The following is a 14686-nucleotide window of genomic DNA, read 5'->3' as shown; positions in this document are numbered from 1 at the left end:
GAATGACTCCTATAACTATAAGAAAACATGAATGGGGTAATTCCAAACTCAAAAGAATAAAGGAACGAGACAAATTTATTCAAAGTCAATCAGGGGCTATGGATAAATTTGTTTTCAATAAAGGGAACCAAACACAATGTTCAAGGGATATAGGGGTAGATGTAGACATTAATGTTGATGTAGAGGAAGATGTTGATATTGGCCTAGAAGAAAATATAGAGAATCAAATGGAGGAACCTTTTGAAGTAGATATTGATGTTAATGTAGAAGAAACTATGGAGCCTGGTTTGAAAGGGAATGATGATATTTCCAACATCTTTGATTCTAAAAATTGGGATAATCTTGCTCCTAAATTGAGGGATTTATTGGTGATATTAATTATTGTTGTGATCTTAATTGTTGGTGTGCGTAGATATTTATTTATGATATTATGTTTGTAGTTTTGGTGTTTTTCTTTTTTTGGAGTATTTAAGGCCGCATTTGATATATTGCACAAGACCTTCAAACATATTGGGCCGGCATTGCAAGGATAACGTCTAAAGTATCATAAAGTCTCTAGCTAATCTGTTAGAAAGTGTTAATCATACAAATTCGAAGGATTCTAAAGATTCTTCGATCGATTGTTTTATTTTGATTAATTAGACATTAAGATGTTTATTTTAAGATGTTTATTAGGTTTTCATTGATGATTATGAGATACTTAATTAATGAACTTAAATACGATCATGATCATGATGACAATTACTAGAATCCCTCATCTTCACATAATCTAACTAATTAAAAATAGGATACAACCAAGAGTTCCTTTCACGCCAGAGTTATCGATCTTCGTCTAGTTTTCTGGCTTCAAACCGACAAGGAGCGTACTAGTAGCTAGACGATGTTTGTTTGTGTTTGCTAACTGTTTCAGTCTAATCCACAATTCAAATGAGAAGCAATTGATTGGAGGAACTTGTCGACTGGAGAAGCAACTATTTTGGTAAATGTTGCGATTTAATAGGGTGAGGTTGATCTTAGGTGTCAAAAGAAAAAGAAAAATGCATGGCTAACAAACTTGATCTACGTGCATGTTGATTTCCGTTTATTTACAAGTTTGCCATTAGGCATAAAAAATGAAACAAAGGCAATAAAAAAATAAACGCATCTCCTTGATGTTTTTTTCTCAAATATGCCACTATAGTTGCATAATTTCCTCAAATATATATGCATCCATGCACCTATATATTCTCATTGCGACGGAGTGATGATTTAAAATTTACCTGGGCTAACACAATGTATTTGTTTCAATCGGATAGATAATGTAAGAATTATTGGTTTTAAAAAATGATGAAATATTATTTTTTTGTCTTCCTCTCCAAATTTGACATTAAAGAAGATCGTTGAATTTCAAGATTCTCAAAAATTATAATCAGAACATTTAGAGAATGAAAACAATTTATACATACACAAATAACTATAAAATTGAAATTATACTAACCTGGTGATAGAATAAATTTCGATCTAAGTCGGCCAAAAACTCATTTGTTTCATTTATTTATTCTTTTAATTCTTCTCCAATTAAGATTTCGAATTTTTTTCTAAAACTTTTAAAAAATATAAAATTATTTACAACGTTTCTCTTCACAAAAATAAAAAAATTATAACTTAGAACTCATTTGAATTTTTTTCTCAAAATTCATCAATTTCGGTATCTTATAATTTAAGTTATATTTCTAAAAATTATTAGAAAAAATTCTACATGTTTCTAATATTTTTCTCAATATTTATATACTTGAAAATTTTAATAATGGGACAATTTTGGATTTCAGCCCTACTTTATGCCTTCTAGTGACAAATTCTAATTATGGACAATACTATTAGTATTCTAGACTCACTTCTATAAATTGAATAAGCATAAACTTTTATTTTATTTTTGTAGGCATAATCTATATCCTTAAAAAAATCCTCTTTTCTAGCCTAGCGGCAACAATAGGTAAATATTATTAACTTTAAAGTTTTGAGTTTGAGCCCGTCAGACGGCAAGTTCTACGCCTGGTTAAGTGTGTTTACGGGTTATTTACTTAATTCATCGTCACATTTTTTTAGTAGTAGAAACAGTTCGTTTAGAACAAATGTGTGAGTTATAACGTCAATATTTTTTCTCACACGTAATCAAACACCGGACCCTTAAAATAAAATTTTAAAACTCTTTTTAATAAACAAATTTAGTACCGACTCTAAAAAGTCGGACAAATCGACCGACCGATTTGTTGAGAACACACATACATACTCATAAAAATCTATGTGTTTGAAAAACTTAATTAAAAAAAATACATAAGAATTGGTTGTGTTTTTTATCTTCTATTTTAATAAATTATAAATGACGGTTAACAATTATTTATATTCGATCTTATCATTTTCGTTATGTTACTTCTTCTCGTAATATTAGTAACGTATTTTAACATTTTGAACGAAATGTGTCGTTATAATAATTTGTAATTTGAAATTTGAGATTTTACATAAATACACTCAAATTAGTCGAGTTATTTTACGTTTATTTTAAAATATTTTAATCAGTTCTTGATAACCTATTTAGTGTCTAAACATGACAATTTTGCGTCGTTAATGAGTATATTGTACTATTTAAAATGAAGCAAGGCCATCATATTAGTTAATCAAATTATTAATGATATCTCCCTTCCATTTATTTTTAGTGGTAAATAATAATAAAAATTGAGTATTTCTACACTTTAAACAATAATTTGATTATTTTTACTGATTTTATGAGGATATCTGTCAAGAATAAAAACTATAGTATTTCAAAATTCCCTACTTATTAAAGAAAATATGTACTATGAAAATGCAATAAAATCCTCAATATATCCTATTTGACAAGAGGAGGGGAGATATATCTCATTTTGAATAAGTAATTTTTAGATGTAAGTGTGTGAACAAGTAATTTTTCTATTCTATGCATTTACAGCTGTTCTCAAACAAAACAAAAAAAAACGAGATCAAACTTGTAGGGTTAGTTGGATTTAATACAAATAACCATTCTATATTATCTTTAATCATTTAATCAATCATATTTTCATATCATTTAAATTATTAATTGAACTATTTTTGTTACATTTTTTAATATTGCATACTTATATTTTAGATTTCAATAACTCTAATTAATTATTTTTTCAAATAATCAATTACTTAAAAAAAAAAATACATCAACAAGCTCTTAGACAAAGAATCCATATAAATATAATACATTGAACTTGTTAAAGTCTTCAAAAACTGGATTCAAAATATAGTTTCAATTAGTTACAAAATACTGATAATAAATAAATTTTTAATTTAGTAGAAACTATAGGTGAATTTAGTTCATTTGTTAAAATGAAATTGGGCTGTAATATAAAATTAGTAGATAAAAAAAGTATTCGAGAATTTTAGATTATGTCATATTCTCTTCAAATTTAAATTTTTATCAAGTTTTGAAATAAAATATGTATGCCTAAAATCGTTTTGCACTTATCTCGGCTCTCTTTTGATCTGTACTCGAGTCGCCACCTAATTTGTTTTATGAGAAATTATGATATAAGTGTTTGATTTTGTTTCACGGACACAAAATTATTATTATTATTAACTAGTTTTGAAAACTTAGTTTCAGTCTTTTATAAAAAGAAAAATGTTTGGTTGACAATTATTTAATTTTTGTATAGCATTATGCAAAAGTTTATAAAAAAAACAATTTGTGTTATTGAAAACTAGAGCTTTAGCTTTAAGAACATTATTTTAGTCACAGTTTTCTATTTTTTAGAGTTTCGAGGGATTAGTCTCTCGTGGTGTTATTTATGTTCTAATCTCCTTAATAATATTCTCTTATATGTGTAGTAAAGTTTATTTTGTTGAATCGTGTTAAATTTGTGTTATTTATTTATTGTTTATGGTTTCTTTCACAACACGTTCTAACAAATTGAGTGATGTAATCGATAAGAAAATGAATGAAATGTTATTTGATTATTAATTTTATTTTATTTTAAACTTAATGAAACCGGCTGAAATTATGTGCAGAACAATTACACATCTATATATATTAAAGATTAAAATGAGATTTATAAAGATAATTAGAATGTATCAAAACTGTTTGAATAGTTCATCCACCAGACTATTAAAATTAATACTAATGTGAAAATGATAAAACAAATAGGCAAAGGATAATTATATTGGTGGGTAGTAAAAATATTATAATATGTTTGATTGATTTATTTATAAAATATCAATTTATGATAATTAAAAAAATTCAAAATTTTAGATAAAATTATATTTTAAATATTAATATATAACAATAAATGTTACGTGTTTGTTCGGATTCAAGTTGAGTAAGCGAAAATTATTATTTTTATAAAAACACTTGAAGTATTAATATATAATAATAAAATTATTTATTTATTTTAAATAATAAATGAAATGAAATAATATATGAAAAGACAGTGAAATAATGTTATATTTGTTTGATTCTAATTTCAATAATAAAAGAGATTTCAGGCTAATGTTTTATTAAATAAACCAATCCACAATGCTCATAAAGAAGGCCCATTCTAAAGACGACATATTTTGAAAAGTAGAAAATAAAAATAAAGGATAAGGGCACTTAGAACGACTGTCTTTCGTAGTCATGTCGGGGCGTATCATCCGCACTTGGCACTGCTCCCTTTGGTTGCACAACATTTGTTGCAATTTCGAAAGCAATTGTTATTGCTCACGTTTTTATACAATTTACATATCCTTGCACAATCTATTTTACATATAGTCGTGGGATTAGGGGGCTTAACGGCTCGCTTAGGGATCGGCAACCATTTAGGCCACCAAGTCGGAGGCCACGTCCCACGGGGCCAGCTCCACTTGGCCGCTAAAAAAAAATTTGTTTGAACTCGTCAAGTTAATAATAATAATAATAATAATGTTAAATTATTTAAACAACTATTCTATGAAATAAATTAATAATAACTATTGTATATTTTCAATATAAATACTTAATATATATATATATTGTAGGAAAAAAAAATAGATACCTTCGATAGGGAGCGGCGGCACAGGAGCGGCGGCGGAAAGAACGAGTAAGGAGAGAAGGAAGAGAGCAGTGAAATAAGACATGTTAAATTGAGGTGTGAATAATTAAGGATGAAGATCTAGTATAAATAGTAAAAAATTATGGCCGGTTTGATTTTTTTTTTTTTTTTTTTTTTTTTTTTAGAATTTGTAGACATGTAGGCGTATAAATAATTATATAAATTCAAAATATAATAATACTAGTTGGTGGTCGCGACAGTACTATTTAATTATTATTATTATTATTAAATAAGCCTAGCCATGTGCAGATGGAGCTCATTTCTTTCTCATAATAGTAAAAACAACATTTTATTAAACATTCTTATCTAACCAGCATGTTTGTCCTTATAACACAAATAATAATATAAAAAATCATCAAAAACAATATATTACGATAAAAATGTAATAATATTTTTAATTTTATTTTTAACCGTTTTAAGTTTATGGGTGGGTTAACCCACAATTAGATTCAAGTATCCATTTACTCTCACATTGCAGAACGATATCTAAAATTATGTGATAGTAAATGGATTGCCGGGTCGAGAGTTGTGGTTAATTTGGATATATATGTGAAAATAAATGGATATTTGGGTCGGATTGTGGGTTGACCCGCCCATAAACTTAAAACGATTAAAAATAAAATTAAAAACATTATAGATATGGTTTGAACTTACAACCTAACAAAACAAGTACAACATTTTAACTGAATAGACTAATAATACTTTATATTTTCAATTCAACACCAAATTTGATGAACGCGGTGGTTCATCAATAGTTTTTAATCAATCATAATTATCTTTTTACTCTGCGCTATAGATTTCACTATTATTAATGATCAATAATGTAAGAATTTCGTCATATTTATAGAGATAGGGGACACAATTCATATGGATATAGTAAGTCTCGCTTGGGCTACTTTAATGATAGTCTTTCTATTTTTCCTTTCACTCGTAGTATGGGGAAGAAGTGAATTCTAGATGTCAAACTAATTGAGTTGAAGAATCAAACTGTATCAATTGTTTTAGAAATCGTTCTGTAATGTGAGAGTAAATGGATACTTGAGTCTAATTGTGAATTGGTCTGCACTTAAACTTAAAACGGTTAAAAATAAAATTAAAAATAATATCACATTTTTTTCGTAATATTTTTTTTACGACCTTTTATATTATTATTCGTTTGCACGAAATACATATTAGATAGATAAGGACACATGCATGCTGGTTAGATAAGAATGTTTAATAAAATGTTGTTTTTACTATTATGAGAAAGAAATGGGCTTCATCTCGACATGGCTAGGCTTATTTAATAATAATAATTAAATAGTACTGTCGCGACCACCAACTAGTATTATTATATTTTGAATCTATATAATTATTTATACGCCACTTGTCTACAAATTCTGAAAAAAAAAAACAAGAATCAAAAATACAATGTTTTATATATATATATATATATGACATCGTTAAGCATGAGACGGTGGAGGAAAAATAAAACATTGTATAATTTTAATTATTATTTATATTAGAGAAAACACAGAAGATGGTCCATATTGACAGAACACATCAATTATTAATTTTTTCTTTTAAATTTATACATTGATTTTGTTAAAATCTTCAAAAACTGGATTCAAAATATAGTTTCACTTAGTTATAAAAAATACTGATAATAAATAAATTTTTAATTTAGTAGAAACTATAGATCAATTTAGTTCATTTGTTAAAGTAAAATTGGGCTGTAATATAAAATTAGTAGATAAAAAAAGTGTTTAAATGATCTCATATTCTCTTCAAATTTGAATTGTATTAAGTTTGAAATAAAATATGTATGCCTAAAATAGTTCTGCACTTATCTCGGTCTCTTTATCGTTAACGAGTCGCCACCAAATTTGCTTTAACAGAAATTAAGAAATAAGTATTTGATTTTGTTCCAAAGAAACAATACTTATTATTATTATTATTAACTAGTTTTGGAAACTTATTTTTGGTATTTTATAAAAAAGAAAAATGTATTGAAAAAAATAAGTTTCTAACCAAAACATTACATATTAGTGTGTTGCCTTAAAACTTTTTTTAGAATTTACACAAGAATGATATAATTATAGATAGGAAAACTAATAAAGACAGATAAATTATCCAATTAAATTATTTATAAAATTTGAATATTAAATAAAAATAAATTTAATAGTATAATTCAAACATCAATTTCTTTTTATCAAACAAAATTCTAATTTCATAAATATTTTTTTTCTTCAAATAAACCCAAATCAAACAAACTGTTAGAAAAATATAAAACAACTAATGGTTAGAACTTAGAAATTATCACCAAAGAAAACAAGGTAGGTTAACTCCAATAATAGTAGTTATTACTTCTAACCTTCTCCATACAGTAAAAGTAAAATTGATCCAAATTCTGGGGAAGTTTTTATATCAAAATTAAATGGTGATTTAATTTGTATAAACTTATCAAATAAATATTAATATTTTCAAAATATTATAGAAAACAAAATAAAAATAACTCTAATAGAAAATGTTAGATATCTAAACATTACGCTTAACTGCAGAGTTCGGAATGCATTAGTACTAATAATCGTACCCGAGATTATGATCTAAATAAAAGTAATTTTTTTAAATCCACGTCAAACATGTATACTTCAATATGAAATGGTCAAAGAACATTTGAAAAGCATATAAACATGTTGGAAACAGTGATTTGAACCAAGTTAACATGGGCAACAAAGCCTCCACCACAAAAACCTAATAGAGATTAGGCCAAATCTCTTAGACCTCGTTTGATTCAACAAATACTGTCTATAGTAGTTGAGACAAATAAGTTGTTGTGAATAAGCTTGAATCAAAGGAACCTAAATTATTTTGGCAAATAAGCTAAAAACGACAATAATCGAATCACACACACTAGCAATATGTTGCTAACTTAGCAAATAATTGGAACGAAAAAGCTGAATCAAACGGGCATGCACTGACAAATAAATTGAAAAATAAAACTCACCAAATGATTGCGATGCGAATAAACTCTACACTACTAAACGCATTGAAGCAATTAAGGTAAGCTCAAAAAAACGTTAATTGTTTTCATAGGTATCGGGCGGGCACAAGCTTCAATAACTTAACTAGATCAAACGACTTGAAATCTTTCCCATAACACAGGGCTAGATCCAATGCTGTTTTACCAACCTGAAACAATTTCAAATTATACAATATTCAACCAACAATCTATTCATACTAAACAACATAATTTTCAATAAACTACTTCAAACAAGATAATTTGACCTAAACTTTTTAGAATTGAGTTGTTTAAAAAATGAAGCAGTTTGTTGTTTACCTTATTTCTTCTGTTCTTGTCTGCACCATTGACAATCAAAATCTTCGCAATATCTCGGTTTCTCCCTTGAATCGCAACGTGTAGAGGAGTCCACCCTTCCTGTACCATAAAACGAATCAAGCATTGAAAAAAACAAAACGAAGATGAGAAATGCAAGAAAGTTAACTCCCCCCACATTATCTGCACCGTTTAAGTCAACATTGTATTTGATCAACAGCTTTACAGTTTGTATCGCACCAACTCCAACCGCATAATGAATTGGAGAAGCCCCATCCTATAGAAAAAAAGGGTATGAGCAATTTTAAACCTCCAAACAACACCTTAGTTCTTGAGAGTAACCAATAGAATGAATAATAATTGTCTTACCGCGTCTTTAACATGAGGATTGGCACCTTTTCTCAAAAGATGACTTATGACAGCCTCTTTTTTACCTATAATTGCTGTGTGAAGTGCAGTTCGTCCATCCTAGATCATTGTTTACCAAAACAAAAGCACATTTCTGTTAGATGAGACTGCGTTTCGAAACAAAAGTTTAGTTACAAGGGTCTTACCCAGAAACCAAAGGTCTCAGGTTTGACTCCCAGTAAGAAAGCTCTGAATTAAAAGAGGGTCATGACTCTGTGGGGGTCATGCCGCCGGGAATAAACCCGGTTAAAAAAAGAAAAACTAATCCCTAGATCATTGTTCACCAAACGCAAGTCCATTCTGTGAGATGAGTTCATGTTTTGAAAACAAAAATTTGTCAGACACAGATTAAACCTTAAACCCTTGATCATTGTTCACCAAACACAAGTCCATTTCTGTGAGATGAGTTCATGTTTCGAAACAAAAGTTTGTCAGACACACAGATTAAACCTTAAACCCTTGATCATTGTTCACCAAACATGAGTCCATTTCTGTAAGATGAGTTCATGTTTCGAAACAAAAGTTTGTCACACACACAGATTAAACCCTAAACCCTAAATCCTGGATCATTGTCGACCAAATACAAGTCCATTTCTGTGAAAAAAGTTCATGTTTCGAAACAAAAGTTTGTCAAACACACAGATTAAACCCTAAACCCTAGATCATTGATCACCAAACACAAGTCAATTTTTGTTAGATAAGATCACATTTCGAAACAAAAGTTTGACAGACAAACATATTGAGAAACTTATTCATGGTTTCTCATCTACAACTGGATTCAGATCCAGAAACAGAAAGTGTTTTCAAATGTGTATTAGATACTGGACAGGGCTTGCCTTATCTACGTCGTCAATGTGAATTCCACTGTCAAGAAGCATGTCCATATGCTGTATCTGCCCTGCTAGGGCAAGAGAATGAAGAGGATTCCACTTTGCCTGCAATTTATGACAGTATCTGTATCAATACAAACCGATTTCACAAAAACTTTATTCATATTCATCAACTGTTTTAGAATCTTACAGTTGATAATTTGTCCAGGTTAAATTTCTCATTCTTCTGTAAAATTTCCCTTTCATCAGGTCCCAAAAGCAATTCAACTTCTGCAGGTAACCAAAACAATGGTATTTATGTGGGGGTTTTTTTTCTTTCATACATATATGTTTTATAGTAGTGTTCATTTTAAGAGAATGAATGTTAAAACCATGAGATAAAAAGCAGACCTTTTCGAAGATTCTCATCGTACTCCTCTGCTGTTGAATTCTTCAGGTAGGCTGAGGATTTAGCCTCGAAATCCAATTCGTTTTCTTCATCGTCGTTCATGTCGTCGTCATGATCGCTTTCGCTCCCATCGTCAGGATCCTCCCAAAATTCAGGCGAAGGTGAAAGCTGGCTATGACATGTGACAATAATAAACCTTGGTTTCCTAGAAGAACAAAGTGGAGGATATGTTGAAGAACGGCTAACTAATGAGACAGGCGATTGTTGTTTCTTCACAAATGGAGCTGAAACAGATAAAGGAAACGTTTGATTGGACCGGTGAATTCTGGCACAAAACGCCGAACGCAGCTGATTTCTTGGCCGCTGGAGATGAGAGGAAGCTACGTATGAACTCGCGGCAACTGAAGGTGAGAAGAGAAGTTGATTTAACTGCCGTTGATGGATAAATGCTCGTTGGCCGAGCTCCATTGTTACTAGAAATTGGGGGTTTTGATGTTGAAGAGGATTGTAGGCAATATGAGAGGATAGAAAGAGTAGTTCGGCGGCGGCGGCGGCGGCGGCTAAGTACTCTCAGGGACCGGCGACGGCGACGATGGACTTGAGCTCTTATCAGTTATCACGTTCAGGTATGACTGAACTTGGAAACCAATGGCCAGATGTTCATCTTCTGTTCCCTCGCTAAACAAAGAGGAGATCATGGAATGACAAAAATGTCCTTTTTGCCCAGCTTAATTTCAAAATCATTTTAAGGATAATGGAACAAACATTTGGTTATTTTGGTAATTTAATAGTAAATAGGTTATTCAATTAAAGTTGTAATTGTAACCAAAACCAATGAACCACCTACACTAAACCCAACAAGAGTATATAAAATCTATTAAATCGAGATCTCTTTACTTATATGACTTAGATGTCTCGTCTTTCTCGAAAAAGTGATTTGATTAATGAGATTTAGTATGATACTTATGAGATCGATTATGCTTACAAAATTGATCAAGTACTTTATGGGTCGTCTCATACATTGTGATTGATGTGTATCTCCCAAAAATTGAAAGATCCAAAATAAGATTAGTTATTGAAACAAAAGAATAAATTTATATGAAGATCAACTATTAGCGAGAGAGGGAGCCACTTGTTCTCTGATCAAGGATAGAACAAGATCATTTTTGCATCATATCTAAGGAAGGGATTTCTTGATTCGGTCCGACGAAGCAATGCACTTTTCTTTGATCAAATCTTAGGGACATGGTCTAACATATGGGAAATTTGACGAAATAACCCTGATAATAGGGTTATTTCCAAATTTAGCATAGGACATATAATTTTTGCAAATGTAACCTTTTGTTCATGGAAAAAGTCCATTTTGCCCCTAAATAAAAACATAACATTTCCCCTTTTCCTTCCCTTTCCGTTTTCTCTCCCTCTCCTCTTTTCATTTTTTCGAAACACCCAACCCCCTCTCTCCCCGTATTCTCTCTTCTTCTCCTCTCCGACGACGATCCAAGCCTAGCAAACCAACGGACGAAGGAAGTCGATCGATCATTTCAGGTTTAGGGTGAGTTTTTCTCCGAGGCAACGAACTCCCCGAGGCAACACCGCATCATTTAAGGTGAGTTTTTCCCGTTTTTCCGTGTTTACCTTGCATGCATGCTGAAATAGAAGAATGGTTTAGGGTTTTAGCGTTTATAGTTTAGATTTAGGGTTTTATGGGGTGACTGAATGGTTTTGGGTTTAAAATGTATCTGTCGCAGGCAACAATGTATCTATCGTAGGCAAAAATGTATCTGTCGCATGCGAATATACATTTATCGTAGACGAATATGTATTATTCTCCTACGACAGATGCATTGTCGCATGCGACAGATGCATTGTCGTCTGCGACAGATGCATTGTTGCCTGCGACAGATGCATTGTCGCCTGCGACAGATGTATTTTCGCCTGCGACATATGTCTTATTTGCTTTTTTAAAAAAGTGGTATTTTGCTTTTATTAGTCTAACATAATGTTTTTTTGCAGATGGCACCAACCAAAAGCAAAAGCAAAACCAAATCCATTATTAAAAACTTTCTGGCCGTGTTTCATGAAAATCCACTTGTACCTGCTTGTTAAAGACGAAGGACAAGTTTAATAACTGTGGTCTTATGGATAGGGTTTTGCAGACTCAATTCCAGCATCTATTGAAAACCCCGACTGTAATTTTCTCAGGAACAATAATCCATCAGATGTTGATGAGGAAAAGTAGCTCCAATTCGAAGGGAATAAGTTTCCTGGTCAATGGTCAGGAGCTCTACTGGGGCATGAAAGAATATGCCTTGGTGACAGGCCTAAACTTTAGAAGATTTCTTGTGGTCGAAAAATGGCACGTTGAAGAATGTCCACCCCTAGTCCGTAAATATTTTGGGGCAAAACGATTGTTAAAGTGAATGAGGTTCAAACAATTTTCCTCTAATGCTCTGATAAGGAGGATGCATGGAAGATTGGGCTCATAAACTTGATTTACCAGTGTCTTTTTGGATCTGATAATAAGAGAAGGGTAAATTTGAAAATCTTCAGCATGGTGGAGGACATGGAGATGTTCCTTCAATTTTACCAGTTCAACCCTGAAAGGTATTGACAAAGACATGAAACATCTCCGGGAGCTATACTTGGCCAAGAAGGAAACCTGCAAGGGGAACTGTGATGTCGCTTATACTATTAGTGGGTTCGCAATAGTCTTCCAAGTTTGGACATATTTGGTTACCAAGACATTTGTCCCCAAATTTGCGGATATGATCGAGGAACAACATATATGCCTAAGTATATTACTCTTTACAGCCTCCAGGAGCAACACCAACACTGTCCAAGAGGTATCCACTGCCCTCCTGAAGTGCAATGTGAATCTTTTCATAATATGGAGATAAATATTTGTTGTGGTTGGTAGATTTATCTCTTCTTTAATGAAACCAATCTTGTATTGTAAATCTTAATTAGTCAGCTAATGTTGTTATGGGATATTTCATAGCTTCCATGCTCTAACTATTAAAACTCTTCGTGTAATTGCTTATCATTTGATTGTATTGTGAACCGGTGAAAAAAACACGACCCCATCTCTCCACTCTAATTTGTTTCAAATACTTAGCAATCCGATGATCTTTAGTTCCGATCCTATCAAAATGCAGATGAAACATGGACTCGGTGTATACGCGAGAAGCCAAATCAAACTCAACATGGCAATTATCAGTTTTAAATTTGGCCATAATATTCATTTTGATGTGGTATGTGCATACACCGTGATGTGCTTCTGGAAAAACCGCGTACAAGGCGTTGGTAATATTTGGGTGTCTATCGGATACGAAGACGAGATCCGAGACTGATCCAATTGTCAACTTTAATTGTTGCATGAAATATGTCCAAAAGTTATTATTATCTGAATCAACGACGCCAAAAACGACGAGATATAGTTGCTCATTCGCATCCAATGCTATCGCAGCCAGTAGTTGACCTCCAACTTTGTGCTTAAGGAAGATGGCATCGACGCACAATACATGACGACAACAACCTATGAAACTCCTAATTGAGACCCCTAGGGACATGAACATACACCTGAATTGGCCTTGCTCATTCGTCTGGATGTCAGTTATGGTACTTAGGTTCTTCTTCTACAACATGAACAGGTATGATGGCGATTTACCATAGGAATCCTCCACAGTTCCTCGCACCGTCATTAAGGTCTTTTCCCTGGACCTCCAAGCCTTATTATATGTCAGAGTTAACCCATAACTTGTATGCATGTCTTCCATTATTTTCTTAGGCATGTGGTCATGGTGATGGTCCATGTATTTACGTTTGACGCACTCCGCAATTACCCATGATGGTGTTTGCCTCACATTCTCTTGTCTCGTCAAAGTTGAGCATGTGTGTTCTTTTATAAATTTTCTGATCTCAAACATCTCCAGGAATTTTCCTTTTTTAGCACGCAATTTCCACTTGCAGTTCCAAAGATTTTTTGTTGACTTCACCACTTTGAGGATAAAATGATTAGACATCGCATGTCTATGCAACCTCAATTGTATATTTTTTTTGTTATCAAAAAACGTACCCACTTCCAATCTGTTTTCAATTAATTGAGGAGGTGTTTTAATCTCAAGTGGTTCATATGAGAAGTGTTTGGTTCCCTCAGTATGGCTGAATGTTTTCCTAGCATGGGAAGTGATTGATTCCCATGGTACTTCTTCTGCGTGGTTTTGACTTGGGAAGACATCTTGCTGCTTAAAAATATCTCGCTGCTTAAAATCATATTACTTCTCAAAAACATCTCGCTGCTCAAAAACATCTTGCTGCTCAAATATGTCATTTTATGGTCTTTTGTTTTCTTGAGTTAAAAGTATTGACTTCTTTACTAAAGAGACACACAGTGGAGCGCAATGATTGGGCAGTGAAGACGAAAGTTCTTGAAAATAGAATGCCACATTGCTATCTCGAATGATTGTTACAGGAGGAGAATTCATCATAAACATATTATAGTTCACTTTGAACACTAAATCATATCTTAATTTGTCCACACCAATAGCATCATAGACAATGGAAGCTAATTCGTCATATGTAGCATTTCGGGGTACATTCACACCACAACATGAACTTGAGACAAAAGAACTAACACCAT

The 14686-nt window shown here is 31.8% G+C and overlaps 1 protein-coding gene across 1 annotated transcript; it reads right to left on the bottom strand.

Moving 5' to 3' along the window:
- Positions 1-8114: 8114 nt before the first annotated feature.
- On the bottom strand, positions 8115-10717 carry LOC124935781 (ankyrin repeat domain-containing protein EMB506, chloroplastic). The gene is made up of 7 exons (XM_047476205.1): positions 10047-10717; positions 9847-9926; positions 9663-9761; positions 8788-8886; positions 8597-8695; positions 8422-8520; positions 8115-8273 (listed from the first exon to the last, which is right to left on the bottom strand). The coding sequence occupies exons 1-7, from the start codon at positions 10510-10512 to the stop codon at positions 8172-8174; spliced, it is 1044 nt and encodes a 347-aa protein (XP_047332161.1). The 5' UTR covers positions 10513-10717; the 3' UTR covers positions 8115-8171.
- Positions 10718-14686: the final 3969 nt, after the last annotated feature.

The sequence above is a fragment of the Impatiens glandulifera genome, chromosome 4 (assembly GCF_907164915.1).
Source record: "Impatiens glandulifera chromosome 4, dImpGla2.1, whole genome shotgun sequence".
Lineage (NCBI taxonomy): Eukaryota > Viridiplantae > Streptophyta > Magnoliopsida > Ericales > Balsaminaceae > Impatiens > Impatiens glandulifera.
This window is presented reverse-complemented; position numbering and strand designations above follow the sequence as displayed.